At 46.9% G+C, this 25358-nt stretch overlaps 1 protein-coding gene across 7 annotated transcripts in view; it reads right to left on the minus strand.

The window, feature by feature from the left end:
• Positions 1 to 25358, minus strand: part of LOC115104411 (regulatory-associated protein of mTOR) — a 219809-nt gene that overhangs the window by 2541 nt on the left and 191910 nt on the right. For 2 of the 7 annotated variants that reach the window (XM_065006273.1, XM_065006271.1), the window contains exons 29-35: positions 18128 to 18253; positions 13911 to 13961; positions 4440 to 4546; positions 2971 to 3098; positions 949 to 1035; positions 604 to 720; positions 221 to 350 (exon numbers count right to left, since the gene is read on the minus strand). In XM_065006273.1, coding sequence (XP_064862345.1) covers positions 221 to 350; positions 604 to 720; positions 949 to 1035; positions 2971 to 3098; positions 4440 to 4546; positions 13911 to 13961; positions 18128 to 18253 — 746 coding nt within the window. The remainder of the gene's footprint in view (positions 1 to 220; positions 351 to 603; positions 721 to 948; positions 1036 to 2970; positions 3099 to 4439; positions 4547 to 13910; positions 13962 to 18127; positions 18254 to 25358) is intronic. The other 5 variants (XM_065006274.1, XM_065006272.1, XM_065006277.1 and 2 more) reach the window with 3 other exon arrangements.

Consider the following 25358-nt stretch of genomic DNA (forward strand, 5'->3'; position numbering starts at 1 on the left):
TGTAAAAACATTCCTTTTCCAAATCATTTTGTGTAATTAGGTGTGATGAAACGACATGTGCAGTTTAGTAGGTTTCGCAGAGTATAGTTTAAGAGACATAGGGATAACTCCTTGTACCCACGCAATTCACTTCAACGCATTATTCACCCAAATCCTAGTTCCCATGTTACTCTAGTTGGGATTCAGACTATGAATGAAGAGAGTAAGAATGCCATAGTACCCAGTAGGGATGGAAGGCCAAACAGCTGATGGCCCCGATCCTTTGGCCCATGAAACCGTCATAATACTTGATGTTGCTGATCACGTCACCGTTGGAGTTGTACACGGCTATGAACTGGTTCATCGATCCACTGGGGAGAGGATGGAGAGAACGAGAGGATGAAGGAAAGAGTGAGAAATTAGCTTCATAGCTGCTAGAGCAAATGGGGCAAACGTTGAAATCGTCAGACCGCCCCCCCCCAACCTTTCACACGTCTAATTCCTCAAAGTGAGTTTAGAGCAAAGAGTTTGATAGAGGGCTAAAACGGGTTACACCCACCTACAGTCCTCTATCGAACTCTATGGTTTGGACCAATTATAAAGGCCGTAAACCTGTGAACTCACCAGGCGAACAGGTTGGCCTGCGGATGGATGTCCAGCGCCGTTAACCCCTTCACCGTCTGCAGCACGTTCACAGAGTCCGGCGACCGCAGCTCGAAGAACCGCACGTCTCCATCGACACTGGGGAGGAGGACGAAGGAGTCCAAACAGTACATGACATGTCATCACATCCATTTAGATCTACAGGAAGTAGGGCCGCTGGTCTTGGACCGGGCCACAGACGGCGAGAGAACTAGAGCGTGTGAGAGAGTCGAGAGTAGTTGTACGACCACATCGGGACACCCGACCGTCACAGAGATAATCCAATCAATCAATCAACCGTTGAAATCACTCATCAACGAGCACTACCTGACACTAATGACTTTGCCGTCCGTCTGCTTCTGCAGGTGGGCCTTGACCACCCAGGACGAGTGTTCCCGGTACGTCATCACACGACTGTGGGGAGACAGAGAGGAAAAGCGTCATCAACTTTAGTCCACCTACAACCGTGTCGCTGTTCACGGGAGGGGCAGAGGGAGATGTGAAAAGTATGCAGTGTGGGTGGGTGGATGGACTCCCACACAGTTATCAACATGCTAGACGCCACACAGTGTAAAAGTGACCGGTGTTTGAGAATTTAAAGCAGTGCCATTGTGTTGAATGGAGTCTATGTTATCAATCGATCAAATGTATTTATGAAGCCCTTTTTACATCAGATGTCACACAAAGTACTATACAGAAACCCAGCCTAAAACCCCAAACAGTAAGCAAGGCTGTAGTGTGTATATATGGCCATTGGGTGTCACCCTAAGTACATGGGTATAAGCACTATTGGATAGCCCATCTCCATGGTAACAGCATCCTTGTGTGACTGAGGCACTGTGATTGAAGATTGAGGAGGAAAGTTGTCCCTAAGCACAGATCTATGCTCTAGATGACCTAACCCCAAATCCTAGCTTTAAGAAGTCGAAAACAAAATCTGACCCTGGGCCATCAATAAGAAGCAAACAGAACACCAAAGTGAGGACCAAAGCCTATCCCTGTTCCCTTGGCGAAAATAGTGACACACTCTGTGTAAGAGTGTGCATGATTGTGTGTGTGTGCCTGAGTGTGCATGTGATGCGTGTGTTTGCTTAGCCCCCTACTGGTTTTAAAGGAGAGCACATAGGGAACGGGTGCTACAGTCTCAGTGCCTGAGGGGAAGCACTTAAATTAACATTAACATTAATTAAAGATTTATGGGACACTATGGCTTAATTGCCCTGTTTTCTTTTTTTTTTAGGGGGGGGGGGCATTAGAAGATGCACACAGGATGTGGATACAGGATGTGGCAGGAGAGCTGGGAGCTCCACAGATGAGAATATAGCAAAACTCACTTTATGAACAACTCAATGAAATGACCGTGATATGAGTCATACAATAAACAGCCAGTTTATTAGGTACACCACCCCGTTCACGAAAATGGATCGCTCCCACAGAGTCCATCAGTCACGTGGCCTTGGCTTGCTATAGAAAGCAGGCAGACAGACAGACAGTCATCGAGGCATTCAGTTACTGTTCAATTGAATGTCAGAATGGACTAAAAGAGTGACCTAAGCGACTTTGAGCGTGGTATGATCGTGGTGCCTCAGTATCTCAGAACGGCCACCCTCCTGGGTTTTGCACACATGACAGTGTCTAAGGTTTATCGACAATGGCGCGACAAACAAAAAACATCCAGTCAGCGGCAATCCTGTGGGCGAAAACAGCTCGTTGATGAGAGGGGTCGAAGGAGAATGACAAGCTAACAGGCGGACCACAAAGACAAATAATGGCGCAGTACAACAGTGGTGGGCAGAACGGCATCTCGGACAGCACGACTCAATCTGCGTGTGGAGCGTTTCGGACACCTTGGAGAATGCCCCGAAGAATTCAGGTTGTTTTGGAGGCAAAGTGGAGTTCCACCCGGTACTAGATTGGTGTACCTAAAACTGTCTGGTAAGTGTATATGAGATGACTAAGAAAACAATGTTTAACAGCTTTACCTATTTTGCTTTGCTCATACGATTTTACAGTGTGTCTGATGATAACTAAGGGGATTTTTAAAAAAGCACTCCTGCATAAAATATATCCGATGCTAATGAGCGCTTCATCAAACATTAAGACACACAGCTTCTCTTTGTGCTACTGGGAATAATCAACCCTATGATTAGTAATGAATTAGGAAGATTAGAAGCCCATTCACATTTACCTCCAGTCACATTTTAGACAGAATAATGTGATGAGGTACATGTGCGTTGCAGGGATGATTCTCATTGTTGAAGCCTTATAAAAGTCAAGGTGTGGAGGCAGCATTAAAAGTTTGTGTCTGCGTTTGTGTGAGCGTGTGTGAGCGTGTGCGCGACCACTCACCACTCGTTGGCGCCCATCCTCCTGTCATAGAGGCGGACCGAGCCGTCGCCCAGCCCCGCTGCGATGAGGGACCGCTGTGAGTCACATGATAGGCTGGTCACACAGCTGTCTGCCCCCGTTGGGATGTCCTGGTAGACACACACATACACACACAATTAGTTCAAGCAATGTTAAAAATAAAAAAAAGGTAGTCACATAGTCGTTGCCGTGACATAACGAACGTTGTGGTTGTCACGGCGCTCATTAAACTTGGAGTAACTGGCTAACAACTCGATCAAATCACGTCTACAGCTGACTGATGGAGAACGTCGTCTGGGTTCTGCCGCCAATACAGCCAGAGACAGGGCAGGGCTCGCATACCTACCATACTACTGTCTGTCCAATAAAGGGTTAACAGGTTGAATGGAAATACAACCGATAATGTTGAGCCAGGTGCTGAATACCAGGATGCATTCAGTGCCTTCAGAAAGTATTCATACCCCTGGACTTATACCACATTTTGTTACGTCACAGCCTGAATTCAAAATGTACACGATTCTGTACAGGCTTCCTTCTTTCCACTCTGTCACTTAGGTTAGTATTGTGGAGTTAACTACAATGTTATTGATCCATCCTCAGTTTTCTCCTGTCACAGCCATTAGACTCTAACTGTTTAAAAGTCACCATTGACCTCATGGTGAAATCCCTGAGCGGTTTCCTTCCTCTCCAGGAACTGCGTGAGGAAGAAAGCCTGTATCTTGGTAATGACTGGGTGTATTGATACACCATCCGAAGTGTAATAAATCATTTCACCATAATCAAAGGGATATTCAAGGTCTGCTTTGTTTGTTTTTTACCCATCTACCAATAGGTGCCTTTCTTTGTGAGGCATTGGACAACTTCCCTGGTCTTTGTGGTTGAATCTGTGCTTGAAATTCACTGCTAGACTGATAGTCGTATGTGTGGGGTACAGAGATAGTGCTTTACATGATTTTTGAATTACTACTACCTATCATTGCGCACAGAGTGAGTCCATGCAATTTATTAAGTGATTTGTTAAGCACATTTTCCCTCCTGAGCGTATTTAGGCTTGCCATAACAAAGGGGTTAAATAATTACTCCAGACTTTTCAACTTTTCATTTAAAAAAAAGTAAAACATTCTAAAAACATAATTCCACTTTGTGAAATACCTCACAGGCCAGTGACACACAATCTCAATTGAATCCATTTGAAATGCAGTCTGTAACACAACAAAATGTGGAACAAGTCTAGGGGTATGAATACTTTCTGCAGGCACTGTAAAAACCGATACGTAAGAAAGCAGGGGAAAGTATCCACAGTCCCACAGAATGTCATAACGCTCCCAATGGACCTATTGGATTTGAGGTTTGTCCCCTGAGAAATCATGGACGTGCAATAGGCAACTGTGACATTTCAAAAACATTGCCATCGATAAACAGGCTAGTTATGATCACTGTGTTCTCTTCACCTGGACCTTCATCTCCCTCTCCGTGTCCCAGATCCTGATGACCCTCACGTCTCCAGAAGTCATCAGCAGCCCCGTCTCCTGCTCCCAGTCCACCACCATGCCTGCACCTAAGAGGACACACACACACAGACAGAAAGATTACAAGGGAGCACACACACAGGCGGAAACCAATGGTTATCATTGACCATGACGCAGCTGTCAATGCCTGGGAGTTTGAGGTATGATCTACCAGCTGAGCACGGGTTCTGGTGGCATCTGCCAAGAGTTCTCAGACACACTCAGACTGGCGGATGTAAACAGGAAACACACCATCTGAGTCAACTGTGGGTCAAATGAAAGGTCACTGTCTGACACCAGCCATCAGGATATCACTAATACCTATCCAACCCTAAGGTTAGAGTGCTAGGGGTCGATTTGGAAGTGGACAAAAAGCCTTTCAGACGTTTGCCAACCCTGTGACTCACAACAGGCAGAGATTAAAATACCCACTCCTCTAGGGCGGCGCACAATTGTCCCAGTGCCGGATTAGGGGAGGGTTTAGCCGGGCGGTGGGGGGGGGGGCTTTACTTGACTCATCGCACTCTGTCTCCTTGTGGCGGGCCGGGCGCCTGGACATCAGGTGAACCGTGTTTCCTCCGACACACTGGTGCGGATGGCTTTCGGGTCAAGCGGGCGGCTGTTAAGGAGCGCGGCTTGGCGGGTCAGGTTTCGGAGGACGCGTGACTCCACCTTCGCCTCCCGAGCCCGTTGGGGAGTTGCAGTGATGATGAGACATGGTCAAAATTGGGTAAGGGGATTAAAAAGTGGGTAAAAAAATAAATAAAAATCAAATAAGAAAAGACCAACTCCTCCACCAGATGTTGCTACTGGCAGGCAGCAGTGACAGGTTCTCACACCCAGAGAGATAAAGAGAGAGAGAGAAAGAGAGCGAGAGAGAAAGAGCCCTCAGCACCTCCATATGCTGCTACTGAGTGTGTGACACCTGGCAGAGGGCCGGGGGCGTAGCCTAACCTTGACAAACAGGCAAAGACTGGCAGAGGGAGACTGCTTTCCAGAGTGTTGTACTTGTGCTGTGTGATAGACAGGTGTGGAGAGGAACACGGGATAACTCTGAAAACACACTGTATAAACACACACACACTTTCTCTAAGTGAAATCGCACACAGCTTCTCTTCCTACTTTTCCTCCTCCGACATATGATCTCCTTCCTCTTCCCAATCATCAACAATCCCAACCCTGTTCCATCAGTCTGGTCCAAATCCCTCACAGCCCTGTTTCAAAGCCCCAGTGTGGCTAGCTCTGGCGTCACAGCTACGCGGGCTAGCTAGCTCAGGCTCACGTGCAGACGCGTGGGGGAACACTTCACAGAGTGTACTCAGCCACCCACAGAGCTGGGACCCTCACACACACAAACTTCTGTGATTCCCCCGTTGCACACACTAACACACGTGCACACACAAGCACACACGCAGAACGACTGGGGCCATTCAGAGACTGAGGGAGAAGAGGAGGCATTCCTTTGAAGTCCGGAGCTCTGTGTTAGTGAGAAATTCCCATCTCTGGTTGATGGGGAGAGACGGAGAGAAAGCGAGTGCAGCAGAGAAACCCTAAACTTGTTTATTCTTACTATTCCAGGCAGATAGTACGAAAGTCGATGAATACAAGGGTTGGAAACCCCAAACATTTCCAATCATTTTGATCTGAACAGAAGCACAATTCTGTTTTAGTTCCATTCCAATGTTCCGACCAGCATAATAAAGTTCTGAACCGGTTCGAACCAGAAGTACCGGTTTATATATACACAGAATAAAAATATAAACTCAACATGTAGTGTTGGTCCCATGTTTCATGAGCTGAAATAAATGATCCCATTCATTTTCCGTATGCACAAGAAGCTTATTTCTCGCAAATTTTGTGCACAAATTTATTTACCTCCCTGTTAATGAGCATTTCTCTTTTGCCAAGATAATCCATCCATCTACCTGACAGGTGTGGCATATTAAGAAGCTGATTTAACAGCATGATCATTACACAGGTGCACCTTGTCCCGGGGACAATAAAAGGCCACTTTGAAATGCGCAGTTTTGTCACAACGCCACAGATGTGTCAAGTGTTGAGGGAGCGTGCAATTGGCATGCTGACTGCAGGAATGTCCACCAGAGCTGTTGCCAGAGAATTTAATGTTAATTCCTCTACCATAAGCCGCCTCCAAACGTAATTTCAGATAATTTTGCAGTACATCCAACCGGCCTCATCCAACCGGCCTCGCCCAACCGGCCTAACCTAGAAAACTAGCTGGCAGGCAGACACTGGAAGGAGAAGTGTCTGTGTGACAGAGGGAGTGTTTGAATTAGCGGCCTCAATGGCGCTTTTTGTGGGACAAAGAAAGAGAACGTTAATAACCGGTTCCCATGCTTTTAAAATAATAGTTATGTTCCTGAACACTAGAGATTACTTTCATTCCCGGTACTGTTTCCGTTCCTCAAAAAAAACAACGTAATTCTCTCCAGTTTTCGGTTATGTTCTCTGAACCGGTTCCAACCCCCTGCTTACCAGTCAACACACTGACTGAACCCAATGCCAGGAGAATAAGAGAACAAAACGGTCCACCCCATCTCGCTCGCTTTCTCTCTTTCCACCCCATCTTTGTTATACTCCCACTCCTTCACCACCTCAGGTTTTCCTCCACTCACTCCACCTCTCTTTTTGCTTCACTTCCTCCATACAGTTAAACCGTAACCAACTCCACTGTTAGCACAGGCCTGCTAACCGTCTGAATCGCTGTGTCCCAAACACTCACTGGACCCATATTTACTTTCTATCTCTTTTCGATTTTTAATTTGTTTATACCTTCCGGTAACCTGCCTCACCCAATGTGATACGGAATCGCTATTATTTTAAATTTTTAGAACACACTCAAGAACCTCCAGAAGCTAACCAGCTAACTAGCTACAAGCTATTTAGTCATTGTTAGTTTTTTTTTTAACCTGGATAACACTCGCCAGTCCAGCTTCCCTGCCCCATCCACCGCTGCCCCCTGGACACTGATCACTTGGCTGCATGCTGGACTGTCAATTAATCACGGTACTCCATTCTGCTTGTTTATGTTTTATCTGTCGGCCCCAGCCGCACTCAGGCTCTGTGTGTAGTTAATCCAACCCTCCCTGCCTAGTCAACGCCATTTTACCTGCTGTTGTTGTGCTAGCTGATTAGCTGTTGTTGTCTCACCTACTGTTTTAGCTAGCTCTCCCAATTCAACACCTGTGATTACTGTATGCCTCGCTGTATGTCTCTCTCAAATGTCAATATGCCTTGTATACTGTTGTTCAGGTTAGTTATCATTGTTTTAGTTTACAATGGAGCCCCTAGTTCCACTCTTCATACCCCTGATACCTCCTTTGTCCCACCTCCCACACATGCGGTGACCTCACCCATTACAACCAGCATGTCCAGAGATACAACCTCTCTCATCATCACCCAGTGCCTGGGCTTACCGCCGCTGTACCCGCACCCCACCATACCCCTGTCTGCGCATTATGCCCTGAATATATTCTACCATGCCCAGAAACCTGCTCCTCTTATTCTCTGTCCCCAACGCTCTAGGCGACCAGTTTTGATAGCCTTTAGCCGCACCCTCATATTACTCCTCCTCTGTTCCGCGGGTGATGTGGAGGTAAACCCAGGCCCTGCATGTCCCCAGGCACCCTCATTTGTTGACTTCTGTGATCGAAAAAGCCTTGGTTTCATGCATGTCAACATCAGAAGCCTCCTCCCTAAGTTTGTTTTACTCACTGCTTTAGCACACTCTGCTAACCCTGATGTCCTTGCCGTGTCTGAATCCTGGCTCAGGAAGGCTCCATACCCAACTATAACATCTTCCGTCAAGATAGAACTGCCAAAGGGGGAGGAGTTGCAGTCTACTGCAGAGATAGCCTGCAAAGTAATGTCATACTTTCCAGGTCCATACCCAAACAGTTCGAACTACTAATTTTGAAAATTACTCTCTCCAGAAATAAGTCTCTCACTGTTGCCGCCTGCTACCGACCCCCCTCAGCTCCCAGCTGTGCCCTGGACACCATTTGTGAATTGATCGCCCCCCACCTAGCTTCAGAGTTTGTTCTGTTAGGTGACCTAAACTGGGATATGCTTAACACCCCGGCAGTCCTACAATCTAAGCTAGATGCCCTCAATCTCACACAAATCATCAAGGAACCCACCAGGTACAACCCTAAATCTGTAAACAAGGGCACCCTCATAGACGTCATCCTGACCAACTGGCCCTCCAAATAAACCTCCGCTGTCTTCAACCAGGATTTCAGCGATCACTGCCTCATTGCCTGTATCCGCTACGGAGCCGCAGTCAAACGACCACCCCTCATCACTGTCAAACGCTCCCTAAAACACTTCTGTGAGCAGGCCTTTCTAATCGACCTGGCCCGGGTATCCTGGAAGGACATTGACCTCATCCCGTCAGTTGAGGATGCCTGGTCATTCTTTAAAAGTAACTTCCTCACCATTTTAGATAAGCATGCTCCGTTCAAAAAATGCAGAACTAAGAACAGATATAGCCCTTGGTTCACTCCAGACCTGACTGCCCTCGACCAGCACAAAAACATCCTGTGGCGGACTGCAATAGCATTGAATAGTCCCCGCAATATGCAACTGTTTAGGGAAGTCAGGAACCAATACACGCAATCAGTCAGGAAAGCAAAAGCCAGCTTCTCAGGCAGAAGTTTGCATCCTGTAGCTCCAACTCCAAAAAGTTCTGGGACACTGTGAAGTCCATGGAGAACAAGAGCACCTCCTCCCAGCTGCCCACTGCACTGAGGCTAGGTAACATGGTCACCACCGATAAATCCATGATTATCGAAAACTTCAACAAGCATTTCTCAACGGCTGGCCATGCCTTCCGCCTGGCTACTCCAACCTCGGCCAACAGCTCCGCCCCCCCCGCAGCTACTCGCCCAAGCCTCTCCAGGTTCTCCTTTACCCAAATCCAGATAGCAGATGTTCTGAAAGAGCTGCAAAACCTGGACCCGTACAAATGAGCTGGGCTTGACAATCTGGGCCCTCTATTTCTGAAACTATCCACCGCCATTGTCGCAACCCCTATTACCAGCCTGTTCAACCTCTCTTTCATATCGTCTGAGATCCCCAAGGATTGGATAGCTGCCGCAGTCATCCCCCTCTTCAAAGGGGGAGACACCCTGGACCCAAACTGTTACAGACCTATATCCATCCTGCCCTGCCTATCTAAGGTCTTCGAAAGCCAAGTCAACAAACAGGTCACTGACCATCTCGAATCCCACCGTACCTTCTCCGCTGTGCAATCTGGTTTCCGAGCCGGTCACGGGTGCACCTCAGCCACGCTCAAGGTACTAAACGATATCATAACCGCCATAGATAAAATACAGTACTGTGCAGCAGTCTTCATCGACCTTGCCAAGGCTTTCGACTCTGTCAATCACCATATTCTTATCGGCAGACTCAGTAGCCTCGGTTTTTCGGATGACTGCCTTGCCTGGTTCACCAATTACTTTGCAGAGAGAGTTCAGTGTGTCAAATCGGAGGGCATGCTGTCCGGTCCTCTGGCAGTCTCTATGGGGGTGCCACAGGGTTCAAATCTCGGGCCGACTCTTTTCTCTGTATATATCAATGATGTTGCTCTTGCTGCGGGCAATTCCCTGATCCACCTCTACGCAGACGACACCATTCTATATACTTCCGGCCCGTCCTTGGACACTGTGCTATCTAACCTCCAAACAAGCTTCAATGCCATACAACACTCCTTCCGTGGCCTCCAACTGCTCTTAAACGCTAGTAAAACCAAATGCATGCTTTTCAACCGTTCGCTGCCTGCACCCGCACGCCTGACCAGCATCACCACCCTGGATGGTTCCGACCTTGATAATGTGGACATCTATAAGTACCTAGGTGTCTGGCTAGACTGTAAACTCTCCTTCCAGACTCATATCAAACCAATCTCCAATCGAAAATCAAATCAAGAGTCGGCTTTCTATTCCGCAACAAAGCCTCCTTCACTCACGCCGCCAAACTTACCCTAGTAAAACTGACTATCCTACCGATCCTCGACGATGTCATCTACAAAATTGCTTCCAACACTCTACTCAGCAAACTGGATGCAGTTTATCACAGTGCCATCCATTTTGTCACTAAAGCACCTTATACCACCCACCACTGCGACTTGTATGCTCTGGTCGGCTGGCCCGCTACATATTCGTCGCCAGACCCACTGGCTCCAGGTCATCTACAAGTCCATGCTAGGTAAAGCTCCGCCTTATCTCAGTTCACTGGTCACGATGGCAACACCCATCCGTAGCACGCGCTCCAGCAGGTGTATCTCACTGATCATCCCTAAAGCCAACACCTCATTTGGCCGCCTTTCGTTCCAGTTCTCTGCTGCCTGTGACTGGAACGAATTGCAAAAATCGCTGAAGTTGGAGACTTTTATCTCCCTCACCAACTTCAAACATCTACTATCTGAGCAGCTAACCGATCGCTGCAGCTGTACATAGTCTATTGGTAAATAGCCCACCCATTTTCACCTACCTCATCCCCATACTGTTTTTATTTATTTACTTTTCTGCTCTTTTGCACACCAGTATCTCTACCTCTACATGACCATCTGATCATTTATCACTCCAGTGTTAATCTGCAAAATTGTAATTATTCGCCTACCTCCTCATGCCTTTTGCACACAATGTATATAGACTCCCCTTTTTTTTCCTACTGTGTTATTGACTTGTTAATTGTTTACTCCATGTGTAACTCTGTGTTGTCTGTTCACACTGCTATGCTTATCTTGGCCAGGTCGCAGTTGCAAATGAGAACTTGTTCTCAACTAGCCTACTTGGTTAAATAAAGGTGAAATTAAAAAATTAAAAAATTAAAAACATCTCTCAGGCGTCAAAAGATGTCCCTTGCTTCAGGTCACCTCGGGGTCAAACACATTGAGTTCATTCACAGACTCTATAGGCAACTAGTCAACTTCCCTAAAATGACATAATCAATCCCAGTTCCCTACGGCAGCCTAACCAGTGAGGCAGGGATTTGAGAAGTCCACACAGAAATCAATAGCGCCATTGTGTATGGAGATGTGTGACTGAGGGAGTGGATGAGGGAGTGCAGCCTAGGCATCGCTGACTCGTCAAAATCGGATTCTCTGGGTTTCTTCTTATACACAGGGGAATACCTCCTTGAATATATACTCTACCTCTCTCCCTCATTCTCACACTGTCCCTCTCTAACCTCCATCTCAAATTCCCTCCCAACTGGAGGCCCATTGTTCTCCTTAATAACGACTACAAAAGCGGCTAATGATTTAGTTAGCATTAGCATAATGTACAATTTAATGGATATTCGGGGCTGCCTGTGCGTTGGTGTTGCTGGTGCGTATATGTGCTAGCTGAGGATAGCCCTACAGTTAGTGTTTGCATAAACTAGCTTCAGTGGTCTCCAGTGGCTACGATAGCCCCATTTCACTACTCACCTCTGTCCCTGGCTCTACTTCCCTAATCCCCTTCTCTCTATAGCTCTCCTTAGATGTCCCTCAGTGTCACGTTATATTTCCATCACTTGTTCTTTCGCTCTAGGGGACGAGCACTGCCTCTGCATTCCACACCATTAATCACCTGTTGATGGACTGGCTCTCACACGCCGCAGGTTATTAAAGACTGCGCGCCGACTTCACACTTCCCTCCTCTCTCTCTTTTATTCCCTTAATCGTGTTTGCTTTGAAAGTGTCCTCCGGGACCCAGGTGATGGAATTAACTAGGACTACGCTGCAGAAGGCTGTAGTTAACGATGAGGCCGTCACCATGGATGGGGTTGATTTGATGGACACGGACACCAGTAGTTTATGACGCTTTTGGCGCTAGGCTAGTTAACCTGTGAGCTGACGAGAGGAAAAAAGCTCTAGAGTGGAGCCTGTATTTAACCTGTATTACAGGCTAAGGGACTCAGTGTTAGAGCAGTGATGACTAAAAACCTTGGCACAGTTATTTGGGTTGGGTCCAGAGTCACTGAGACATCTGAGCCTTCTCTCATATTCAGTCTCTGTTTTAGTTTCTGTTGTCCCCCTCCGTCTGTTCCTCTCCTAGTCCCTCTCTTTGTCTGTCTGCCCCCCCCATTCCCTCTGTTCCACCCTCTCCCTCTCTGTGTACTTATCCTCTTTTAGTCCCGCATCTCCCAGCCACTACCTCCCAGAGGCCTTTTTAACAAGCCTCCAGCCATCCAGTGTACGTGGAGAAGGACTGCCCTACTTTCACTCAAACTTCCCCAGTCTCATCAGAAAAAAAAAGAAAAAGAAAAACTTCCTCAAGCTGCTGCAGTAGAACGAGAGGAGAGATAAACGAGAGAGAGAATGAGAGAGGGGGAGAGAGCAATATGTTATAAACGACATCTGCATGAGAACTTAATTAGGTCTGCGCTCTGTCTGTGTGGACGGGAAGTCGATGTGGGTCTCCCTCTCCGGAATGCTAAACCAACACTAATGATAACTCCACAGGGTGTAATGAGGGCTGAGAGGGAGACGGCGCTGCTCCACAACAGATAGAAATAAACAGCACCCAAACAGGCAGGCAAGGCTCTCCCTCTCTCACCCCTCTCTCACTTTCCTCCTCTCTCGGTCAACCCCTCACTTTCTCTCCCTATCCCATCCATCTCTCTACCTCTACCCTCCCTCCCAATCTCTATAGTCTTCTCTCCGACACAGTTTGCATGCCAATTCAGCTGCAGGGGAAAAACCCAAGTCTGGACGAAGACAGTTTTAAGGCCCCTTTGCTTGGCTGTGGAGGGAACTAATCACAGGTACTGTAGGGAACTAAATCATGGGTACTGAGGCCTCAGGGCTAGAGGAAGGAGGTCCATTAGTTCTACTATCAACATCCCACATTACCAGCAGGCCTCTAATTATACAAATTAGATGATTGAGGATGCCACCCCCCAAAAAAATCTGTTATAACCCATATGGGGGTGCAGTGTTGACAGTTGTAAGACTAAATGGGGGTTCCCTGTAATTCCAACCCTGCAACGATACTGGGCCGATAGAACCAGAAACGGCAGGTTCAGCATTGCTCTAACGACGTCTACACATACTGTTTTTGTGTTCATTCATTCATAAGGGTCAAACGATGCAAAAACAATTCCTGAAAACTAAAATGACAATCACGCTCTATCTGTGTGTGAAAGCTTATAGTTCAAACTACACAGTTGTCTGGGCAGAGTTTGTCACCCTTCATGTCTGTTTTGTACTGGTAGGAATACACGATACCAAGCTTTGGCCTGTGGAGAGAGGGATACTGACTGAAGAAAGGGAGGCCTGGGGGGGGGGGGGGGGATCGTCAAATGGAGGGTCAGGTAACAGGAGGAAGAAGTAGTGCAGGGCCAGACTGCTGGAGTTTGTGCAGCACACTGAGTCAGGCGAGAGGGAAAGACGGCAGCAGCACTCACCTCCCTGTCCCTTACTCCTGTCAAGATAGATGGAGACCCGCCTGGCCAGACCTGCAAGGGGAGGAGCAGAAAGGAGGAGGGAGATAGGGAGGCGCCGGGGAGAGGGGAAGGAGAGTCAGAAGTACATCAGCCCCAGCACGTCGTACTGTTAAGCAAGGACCCCCCACATGCACAGACACACACTCTGACGCATACACGCAGTCTCGCACACGCACTCTCTCTGTGTATTAGTTTGTGCGAGTCTGACAGACAGACAGAGACAGACAGACACAATGAGCAGTGGAAGAACAAGGCCACAGTTTCCCCAGCATGATATCTTCCAAATTAACACCACGGACACGCCCGGATCAAAAACAGAGAGATATTCCACGACTCAACTACTGGCTGTGCATTTAAAGCAGGCTCCAGATAGCTACACTCCATCTTAAATCATATATGCACCCTATGGCCTTGGCCAAAAGTAGTGCACTATATAGGGAATAGGGTGCCATTTGGGATGCAGATTATATATCATCTAAAAGCCTGGAGGGCAGAAGAGTCTAAATCCCCTGTACCACAGGGAGGACGAGTGTGTGTGTGTGCACCTTGTTGAATACACGTGGTGTTGGTGTTCACGTATGTGAGTGTGAATGAGTGTGTATGTGCACAGTAGAGGTCGACCGATTCATCGGAATGGCCGATTAATTAGGGCCAATTTCAAGTTTTCATAACAATCGGAAATCGGTATTTTTGGACACCGTTTAAAAAATGTTTTTAAACACTTTTATTTAATCTTTATTTAACTAGGCAAGTCAGTTAAGACATTCTTATTTTCAATGACGGCCTAGGAACAGTGGGTTAACTGCCTCGTTCAGGGGCAGAACGACAGATTTTCACCTTGTCAGCTCGGGGGATCCAATCTTGCAGTTAACTAGTCCAACGCAATAACGACCTGCCTCTCGTTGCTATTCGAATGCAGTAAGCCAAGGTAAGTTGCTAGCTAGCATTAAACTTATCTTATAAAAAACAATCAATCAATCATAATCACTAGTTAACTACACATGGTTGATGATATTACTAGATATTATCTAGCGTGTCCTGCGTTGCATATAATCTGACTGAGCATACAAGCATACATCTAAGTATCTGACTGAGCGGTGGTAGGCAGAAGCAGGTGCGTAAACATTCATTCAAACAGCACTTTCGTGCTTTTTGCCAGCAGCTCTTCGGTGTGCATCAAGCATTGAGCTGTTTATGACTTCAAGCATATCAACTCCCGAGATAAGGCTGGTGTGACCGAAGTGAAATGGCTGGCCAGTTAGCGTGCGCTAATAGCGTTTGAAACGTCACTCACTCTGAGCCTTGGAGTGGTTGTTTCCCTTGCTCTGCAAGGGTAATGCTGCATCGAGGGTGGCTGTTGTCGTTGTGTTCCTGGTTCGAGCCCAGGGAGGAGCGAGGAGAGGGACGGAAGCTATACTGTTACACTGGCAATACTAAAGTGCCTATAAGAACATCCAATAGTCAAAGGTTAATGAAATACAAATGGTGTAGAGGGAAATAGTCCTATAATTCCTATAATAACTACAACCTAAAACATCTTACCTGGGAATATTGAAGACTCATGTTAAAAGGAACAACCTGCTTTCATACATTCTCATGTTCTGCGCAAGGAATTTAAACGGTAGCTTTCTTACGTGGCACATATTGCACTTTTACTTTCTTCTCCAACACTTTGTTTTTGCATCATTTAAACCAAATTCAACATGTTTCATTATTTATTTGAGGCTAAATTTATTTTATTGATGTATTATATTCAGTTAAAATAAGTGTTCATTCAGTATTGTTGTAATTGTCATTATTACAAATAAATAAATAACTACAAATTGGCCGATTAATCGGTATCGACTTTTTTGGGCCTCAATCAGTATCGGTGTTGAAAATCATAATCGGCCAACCTCTAGTACACAGAGTACAAAACGTTAAGAACAGCCTCATACTATTGAGTTTCCCTCCCTTTTGCCCTCAGAACAGCCTCAATTCGTAGCGGCATGGACTCTACGAGGTGTCAAAAGCGTTCCACGGGGATGCTGGCCCATGTTGAGTCCAATGCTTCCTACAGTTGTGTCAAGATGGCTGGATGTCCTTTGGGTGGTGGACCTTTAAGACACGCGGGAAACAGTTGAGCGTGAAAAACCCAGCAGCGTTGCAGTTCTTGACACACTCAAATCGGTGCTCCTGGCACCTACTACCATACCCGTTTCAAAGGCACTTACATCTTTTATCTTGCCCATTCATCCTCGGAATGACACAATCCATATCTCACTTGTCACAAGGCTTAAAAATCCTACTTTAACCTGTCTCCTCACCTTCATCTACACTGATTGAAGAGGATTTAACAAGTGACATCAGTAAGGGATCATAGCTGTCACCTGGATTCATTTGGTCAGTCTGTCATGGAAAGAGCATGTTTTGCACATGAATGTGTGTAGTGTCCGTACTGCAATACAACAGGACTAACTGCATATAGCATAGTGACAATTAACACCAACTATTACATTGTGGGGGAGCTGGCAGCCTTGTTCTGGTAGAGGAAGATGAAACATTAAACCAACATAAAGTCAACGTAGCAGGAAAGTAGCAGGCCAGAGTTAGAAGACCTCAATGAAAGGAGGCAAAACGACGAGGAATAGCACCCGACAAGCTACTGGGTGGAGGGGAGAGCCTGTGTTATGGAGATGGGGGAGATTTGGAATGTGTGTGTGTGTGTGCTTCTGAAGCAGTTACAAATCGGTGCCAACGATGATCTCACGATGGCATCTGTTCATTTGAACGGCGCTAGCTGTGTCAACGCAAGCTTGAGCTGCGCAGACCCTCTCCACCTCCAAGGTGAAGTGGTGGCTACCCTGCTAAATCCTGATTGCGGTATACCTGACAGCTCTCCCTGTTACGCTAGTTAAGTGTGTCGCCTCTCAGCAGGTACCCTGAGCAGGGATGCTGCTTATCTTTGTCAAGGGGGGACACACAGAACATAATTCATTTTTTATTTGACCTTTATTTAACCAGGCAAGTCAGTTAAGAACTAATTCTTATTTTCAATGACGGCCTAGGAACAGTGGGTTATAACTGCCTTGTTCAGGGGCAGAACGACAGATTTGTACCTTGTCAGCTCGGGGGTGCGATCTTGCAACCTTTCGCTTACTAGTCCAACGCTCTAGGCTACCCTGCCGCCCCAGAGCGTCTCTCATTCTATGATTCTACACAGAGCTGTCGGAGCTAACGTCCTACCAGCTAGCGCGCTCGCCTGCCCTCTTCCTACACACCCACCACAGACAACAAGTGAATGTGATTCAGCTATGTACTGAATGTCTTACAACAGCTCGTCCTTGGCCTGTATGTACTCACGCACTTCTTATATTTCTACTTCCGTACATTTTAGTTACAGTTGTTTATTCATATACTGGATTCCTGACATAGCTCAACTCTTAATATATCTACTGCTGTACATCGCATTCTTCGCATATCTCGAGGATATTCATCGGGTGTACATACGTATAGATTGCGTTTGGATGACTTGTTACAGCGCTTTTTGGGTTGTTAATTAGATTCATACCGACACGTCTTCATTTCTTTACTGCATTGTTAGGAGCTATAGTAACCATAAGCATTTCACAGCACCCGCGATGACATGGGCTAAACTGTGCATGCAACCAATAAACCTCGGTTTGATTTGGCGCAATTCTAACTCCAGCCTAAACTGCACCAAAACTGGTGATCTGCATCAAAATAAATTCCTAGATTAGTATGAAACATTGCACATCGTCCCTGACAAATGAACGAATGAATGAATGAAGTAGCCAATTTCCTGCACCTGCCATCCACAAGCATAGCCGATTATACTCTGAATGGCCACGTCAGAGAAATACAGAGAGGAACATGGACAAGCGATTTGCAGATGTAGAGTGAGAAATATGACGGGGGTTGGAGAATTAGTGGAAAGGGGATGTGGGGAGATGCGGGTCTGACTTCTGAGCGGGTGGGGACTTGGAATGAGTGTGGACACGAGGACTAGGTGGATTGAGGGTTTGGGGTAGTGGGGTGGATGGGAATGGGGTAAAGGTTGTATTGTGTGGCGGTGGTGGTGGGACTGGGGGTAAAACGGATGTCGATGTGGAGGTACACTGAGGGTCTAGGCTGATAAATAGAGGAGGTCTAGGGGGGGTAAATAGCGTGTTCTTTACTGTGGGCGCTGGAGGAGGGCTGACCTCGGGTGGTGGGGAGCATGTCGGACAGGCCCTGCCACGCCGTCACCATCTCGGGGTTCCGCTGGTCCGCAAAGTTCTTCCAGATACGCAACGCCCCGTCATCTAGAGGAGGAGGAGGGGGGGGGGGAGAAAAAGAGAAAAAAAGAGTGAGAGAAAGAGAGAGGATGGTTGGAGAAAGGAAGGAGGGTGACCGAGAAGGAAAAGAGAAAAAGAGAAAAAACAAAAACGTTACAGATATTATAATTCAAGGTTAGAGGTCGCTAACAACTTCCATATTTACACTTTCACAAACACTTCCTCCCTGTGTGCCCATGAGAGACGAAGCATGTGCACGTGGATTTGCATTAACCAATATGGCCTCGAGCGCGTCCGTGACCTAAGAGTGCCGAAAGAACACAACAGAAGCACAGTCTATGGGCTTGTATCCCAAAAGGCACCCTATTCCCTAGATAGTGCACTACTTTTGACCAGAGCCCTATGGGTGCACTATATAGGGAAAAGGTTGCTGTTTGGGAGGCATCCTATCCCTTAACATGCATCCCTTAACAAATCTCTGAACAAAAGTTCTTACATTGGGTCTACAACAAAGCAACTTTCAAGCAATTTGACCTCGTCTCTTCAGCCTCTAGCCTCCTTCAACTTTACAAACTCATATGTACAATACAATGCGCCTCTCCTTCTAGCCTGGCACCTTACCACTGCTTTCAAGCCTACGCACACACACACACACACACACACACACACGCACACACACACACACACACACACACACACACACACACACACACAGACAGATGAGTACACTACACACGCATCACTCAAGTGCACCACTGACCCATGGCAACACACCGCTGCGTTAACTCGGATTAATCAAATAATCCAGTATTAATAAACTCCCACGGGAAGCCGGGTTGGCCAAGTCCATCACAGCCACATCTAAGTTCAAGGCTGTGTTAATAACAGGGTCTTGTTTCTCTAGTCCTCCTGAACAGATTTGTCAAAGAATCCCTGAGCGTTCAGTTTTGAGCCACTTAGCCTAAGTCAAGGCCATGTTTCAATGTAGTCTGTTCTTCCTAGAAGCAATGACTCATCGAGCTTGATCCTTCACGTCAAGGTAGGGAAGAACATCAAAATACGGATGCATTTTGAAAGTATTCAGACAGGACTGCAAACCAGGGTGAATGAATGACTATGTTTAAAATTACAGACAAAATCACATTACTGTATATGACTTTGGAGGCGCAAAGCATTTTAATACAGCCCTGCGATAATTAGTTTCACATGAGAGAAATAAAGTGAACAGAATGGTGCTCTCCAGCAATTCAATATAACGCTGCCGACTTAATTCCTTTTATACTTATTTAAGACTGCATTTGTCACCCAGGGAACAATGTGCGCGTGCTCCTGTCTGAGGATGTGAGTCAGGCGTTTGAGACTTGTTTATTAAGGCCTCAAGGTCTAGGAGGGAGGAAACATGCACATTTATTTGCTGCAAAATGGTGTACTTGAATTGAGGCAACTTGGGTCTATTTAGTTTCTGCATTGTTCAAGATCTCTGCATTCAGTTCAATTGGGTGATGCTGAAGAGATTGACTGTTTGTTAGATTTTTTTTTAACCTGTATGTGTGCTTGCATATGTTTGTGTGACGCACAAGATGATTAAGTCTGAGTGTATGTGCGTGTTTGTGAGACGATTGAAGGGGGGAGAATTAAAACATTTCACCTAGTCGGCTCGGTGAATCGAACCAGCGACAAGGAGTATAGGTGTGGACAGAGTATAGGTGTGTATAGTGTATAGGTGTGTATAGTGTATAGGTGTGGACAGAGTATAGGTGTGGACAGAGTATAGGTGTGGACAGAGTATAGGTGTGGACAGAGTATAGGTGTGTATAGTGTATAGGTGTGGACAGAGTATAGGTGTGGACAGAGTATAGGTGTGGACAGAGTATAGGTGTGGACAGAGTATAGGTGTGGACAGAGTATAGGTGTGGACAGAGTATAGGTGTGTATAGTGTATAGGTGTGGACAGAGTATAGGTGTGGACAGAGTATAGGTGTGTATAGTGTATAGGTGTGTATAGTGTATAGGTGTGGACAGAGTATAGGTGTGTATAGTGTATAGGTGTGGAAAGAGTATAGGTGTGTATAGTGTATAGGTGTGGACAGAGTATAGGTGTGTATAGTGTATAGGTGTGGAAAGAGTATAGGTGTGTATAGTGTATAGGTGTGGACAGAGTATAGGTGTGTATAGTGTATAGGTCTGGACAGAGTATAGGTGTGTATAGTGTATAGGTGTCGACAGAGTATAGGTGTGTACCGAGCATAGGTGTGTATAGTGTATAGGTGTGGACAGAGTATAGGTGTGTATAGTGTATAGTTGTGTATAGTGTATAGGTGTGGACAGAGTATAGGTGTGTATAGTGTATAGGTGTGTATAGTGTATAGGTGTGGACAGAGTATAGGTGTGTATAGTGTATAGGTGTGTATAGTGTATAGGTGTGTATAGTGTATAGGTGTGGACAGAGTATAGGTGTGTATAGTGTATAGGTGTGGACAGAGTATAGGTGTGTATAGAGTATAGGTGTGTATAGTGTATAGGTGTGTATAGTGTATAGGTGTGGACAGAGTATAGGTGTGTGAATAGTGTATAGGTGTGTATAGTGTATAGGTGTGGACAGAGTATAGGTGTGTATAGAGTATAGGTGTGTATAGTGTATAGGTGTGTATAGTGTATAGGTGTGGACAGAGTATAGGTGTGTATAGTGTATAGGTGTGTATAGTGTATAGGTGTGGACAGAGTATAGGTGTGGACATAGTATAGGTGTGTATAGTGTATAGGTGTGTATAGTGTATAGGTGTCGACAGAGTATAGGTGTGTATAGTGTATAGGTGTGGACAGAGTATAGGTGTGTATAGTGTATAGGTGTGTATAGTGTATAGTGTATAGGTGTGGACAGAGTATAGGTGTGTATAGTGTATAGGTGTGGACAGAGTATAGGTGTGTATAGTGTATAGGTGTGTATAGTGTATAGGTGTGGACAGAGTATAGGTGTGTATAGTGTATAGGTGTGGACAGAGTATAGGTGTGTATAGTGTATAGGTGTGGACAGAGTATAGGTGTGGACAGAGTATAGGTGTGTATAGTGTATAGGTGTGGACAGAGTATAGGTGTGTATAGAGTATAGGTGTGTATAGTGTATAGGTGTGTATAGTGTATAGGTGTGTATAGTGTATAGGTGTGTATAGTGTATAGGTGTGTATAGTGTATAGGTGTGTATAGTGTATAGGTGTGGACAGAGTATAGGTGTGTATAGTGTATAGGTGTGGACAGAGTATAGGTGTGGACATAGTATAGGTGTGTATAGTGTATAGGTGTGTATAGTGTATAGGTGTCGACAGAGTATAGGTGTGTATAGAGTATAGGTGTGTATAGTGTATAGGTGTGTATAGTGTATAGGTGTGGACAGAGTATAGGTGTGTATAGTGTATAGGTGTGTATAGTGTATAGGTGTGGACAGAGTATAGGTGTGTATAGTGTATAGGTGTGTATAGGTGTGGACAGAGTATAGGTGTGTATAGTGTATAGGTGTGTATAGTGTATAGGTGTGTATAGTGTATAGGTGTGGACAGAGTATACATTACATTTACATTTAAGTCATTTAGCAGACGCTCTTATCCAGAGCGACTTACAAATTGGTGCGTTCACCTTAAGACATCCAGTGGAACAGCCACTTTACAATAGTGCATCTAAATCTTTTAAGGGGGGGGAGGTGAGAAGGATTACTTTATCCTATCCTAGGTATTCCTGAAAGAGGTGGGGTTTCAGGTGTCTCCGGAAGGTGGTGATTGACTCCGCTGTCCTGGCGTCGTGAGGGAGTTTGTTCCACCATTGGGGGGCCAGAGCAGCGAACAGTTTTGACTGGGCTGCGCGGGAACTGTACTTCCTCAGTGGTAGGGAGGCGAGCAGGCCAGAGGTGGATGAACGCAGTGCCCTTGTTTGGGTGTAGGGCCTGATCAGAGCCTGAAGGTACTGAGGTGCCGTTCCCCTCACAGCTCCGTAGGCAAGCACCATGGTCTTGTAGCGGATGCGAGCTTCAACTGGAAGCCAGTGGAGAGAGCGGAGGAGCGGGGTGACGTGAGAGAACTTGGGAAGGTTGAACACCAGACGGGCAGCGGCGTTCTGGATGAGTTGTAGGGGTTTAATGGCACAGGCAGGGAGCCCAGCCAACAGCGAGTTGCAGTAATCCAGACGGGAGATGACAAGTGCCTGGATTAGGACCTGCGCTGCTTCCTGTGTGAGGCAGGGTCGTACTCTGCGGATGTTGTAGAGCATGAACCTACAAGAACGGGCCACCGCCTTGATGTTAGTTGAGAACGACAGGGTGTTGTCCAGGATCACGCCAAGGTTCTTAGCGCTCTGGGAGGAGGACACAATGGAGTTGTCAACCGTGATGGCGAGATCATGGAATGGGCAGTCCTTCCCGGGAGGAAGAGCAGCTCCGTCTTGCCGAGGTTCAGCTTGAGGTGGTGATCCGTCATCCACACTGATATGTCTGCCAGACATGCAGAGATGCGATTCGCCACCTGGTCATCAGAAGGGGGAAAGGAGAAGATTAATTGTGTGTCGTCTGCATAGCAATGATAGGAGAGACCATGTGAGGTTATGACAGAGCCAAGTGACTTGGTGTATAGCGAGAATAGGAGAGGGCCTAGAACGGAGCCCTGGGGGACGCCAGTGGTGAGAGCGCGTGGTGAGGAGACAGATTCTCGCCACGCCACCTGGTAGGAGCGACCTGTCAGGTAGGACGCAATCCAAGCGTGGGCCGCGCCGGAGATGCCCAACTCGGAGAGGGTGGAGAGGAGGATCTGATGGTTCACAGTATCGAAGGCAGCCGATAGGTCTAGAAGGATGAGAGCAGAGAGGAGAGAGTTAGCTTTAGCAGTGCGGAGGGCCTCCGTGATACAGAGAAGAGCAGTCTCAGTTGAATGACTAGTCTTGAAACCTGACTGATTTGGATCAAGAAGGTCATTCTGAGAGAGATAGCGGGAGAGCTGGCCAAGGACGGCACGTTCAAGAGTTTTGGAGAGAAAAGAAAGAAGGGATACTGGTCTGTAGTTGTTGACATCGGAGGGATCGAGTGTAGGTTTTTTCAGAAGGGGTGCAACTCTCGCTCTCTTGAAGACAGAAGGGACGTAGCCAGCGGTCAGGGATGAGTTGATGAGCGAGGTGAGGTAAGGGAGAAGGTCTCCGGAAATGGTCTGGAGAAGAGAGGAGGGAATAGGGTCAAGCGGGCAGGTTGTTGGGCGGCCGGCCGTCACAAGACGCGAGATTTCATCTGGAGAGAGAGGGGAGAAAGAAGTCAGAGCACAGGGTAGGGCAGTGTGAGCAGAACCAGCGGTGTCGTTTGACTTAGCAAACGAGGATCGGATGTCGTCGACCTTCTTTTCAAAATGGTTGACGAAGTCATCTGCAGAGAGGGAGGAGGGGGAGGAGGATTCAGGAGGGAGGAGAAGGTGGCAAAGAGCTTCCTAGGGTTAGAGGCAGATGCTTGGGATTTAGAGTGGTAGAAAGTGGCTTTAGCAGCAGAGACAGAAGAGGAAAATGTAGAGAGGAGGGAGTGAAAGGATGCCAGGTCCGCAGGGAGGCGAGTTTTCCTCCATTTCCGCTCGGCTGCCCGGAGCCCTGTTCTGTGAGCTCGCAATGAGTCGTCGAGCCACGGAGCAGGAGGGGAGGACCGAGCCGGCCTGGAGGATAGGGGACATAGAGAATCAAGGGATGCAGAAAGGGAGGAGAGGAGGGTTGAGGAGGCAGAATCAGGAGATAGGTTGGAGAAGGTTTGAGCAGAGGGAAGAGATGATAGGATGGAAGAGGGAGAGAGTAGCGGGGGAGAGAGAGCGAAGATTGGGACGGCGCGATACCATCCGAGTAGGGGCAGTGTGGGAAGTGTTGGATGAGAGCAAGAGGGAAAAGGATACAAGGTAGTGGTCGGAGACTTGGAGGGGAGTTGCAGTGAGGTTAGTGGAAGAACAGCATGTAGTAAAGATGAGGTCGAGCGTATTGCCTGCCTTGTGAGTAGAGGGGGAAGGTGAGAGGGTGAGGTCAAAAGAGGAGAGGAGTGGAAAGAAGGAGGCAGAGAGGAATGAGTCAAAGGTAGACGTGGGGAGGTTAAAGTCGCCCAGAACTGTGAGAGGTGAGCCGTCCTCAGGAAAGGAGCTTATCAAGGCATCAAGCTCATTGATGAACTCTCCGAGGGAACCTGGAGGGCGATAAATGATAAGGATGTTAAGCTTGAAAGGGCTGGTAACTGTGACAGCATGGAATTCAAAGGAGGCGATAGACAGATGGGTAAGGGGAGAAAGAGAGAATGACCACTTGGGAGAGATGAGGATCCCGGTGCCACCACCCCGCTGACCAGAAGCTCTCGGGGTGTGCGAGAACACGTGGGCGGACGAAGAGAGAGCAGTAGGAGTAGCAGTGTTATCTGTGGTGATCCATGTTTCCGTCAGTGCCAAGAAGTCGAGGGACTGGAGGGAGGCATAGGCTGAGATGAACTCTGCCTTGTTGGCCGCAGATCGGCAGTTCCAGAGGCTACCGGAGACCTGGAACTCCACGTGGGTCGTGCGCGCTGGGACCACCATAGGTGGTATAGGTGTGTATAGTGTATAGGTGTGGACAGAGTATAGGTGTGTATAGTGTATAGGTGTGTATAGTGTATAGGTGTGGACAGAGTATAGGTGTGGACAGAGTATAGGTGTGTATAGTGTATAGGTCTGTATAGTGTATAGGTGTGGACAGAGTATAGGTGTGTATAGGTGTTGACAGAGTATAGGTGTGGACAGAGTATAGGTGTGTATAGTGTATAGGTGTGTATAGTGTATAGGTGTGTATAGTGTATAGGTGTGGACAGAGTATAGGTGTGTATAGAGTATAGGTGTGTATAGTGTATAGGTGTGTATAGTGTATAGGTGTGGACAGAGTATAGGTGTGTATAGTGTATAGGTGTGTATAGTGTATAGGTGTGGACAGAGTATAGGTGTGGACATAGTATAGGTGTGTATAGTGTATAGGTGTGTATAGTGTATAGGTGTCGACAGAGTATAGGTGTGTATAGTGTATAGGTGTGGACAGAGTATAGGTGTGTATAGTGTATAGGTGTGTATAGTGTATAGGTGTGGACAGAGTATAGGTGTGTATAGTGTATAGGTGT

Source organism: Oncorhynchus nerka, linkage group LG21 (genome assembly GCF_034236695.1).
Source record: "Oncorhynchus nerka isolate Pitt River linkage group LG21, Oner_Uvic_2.0, whole genome shotgun sequence".
Taxonomy (NCBI): domain Eukaryota; kingdom Metazoa; phylum Chordata; class Actinopteri; order Salmoniformes; family Salmonidae; genus Oncorhynchus; species Oncorhynchus nerka.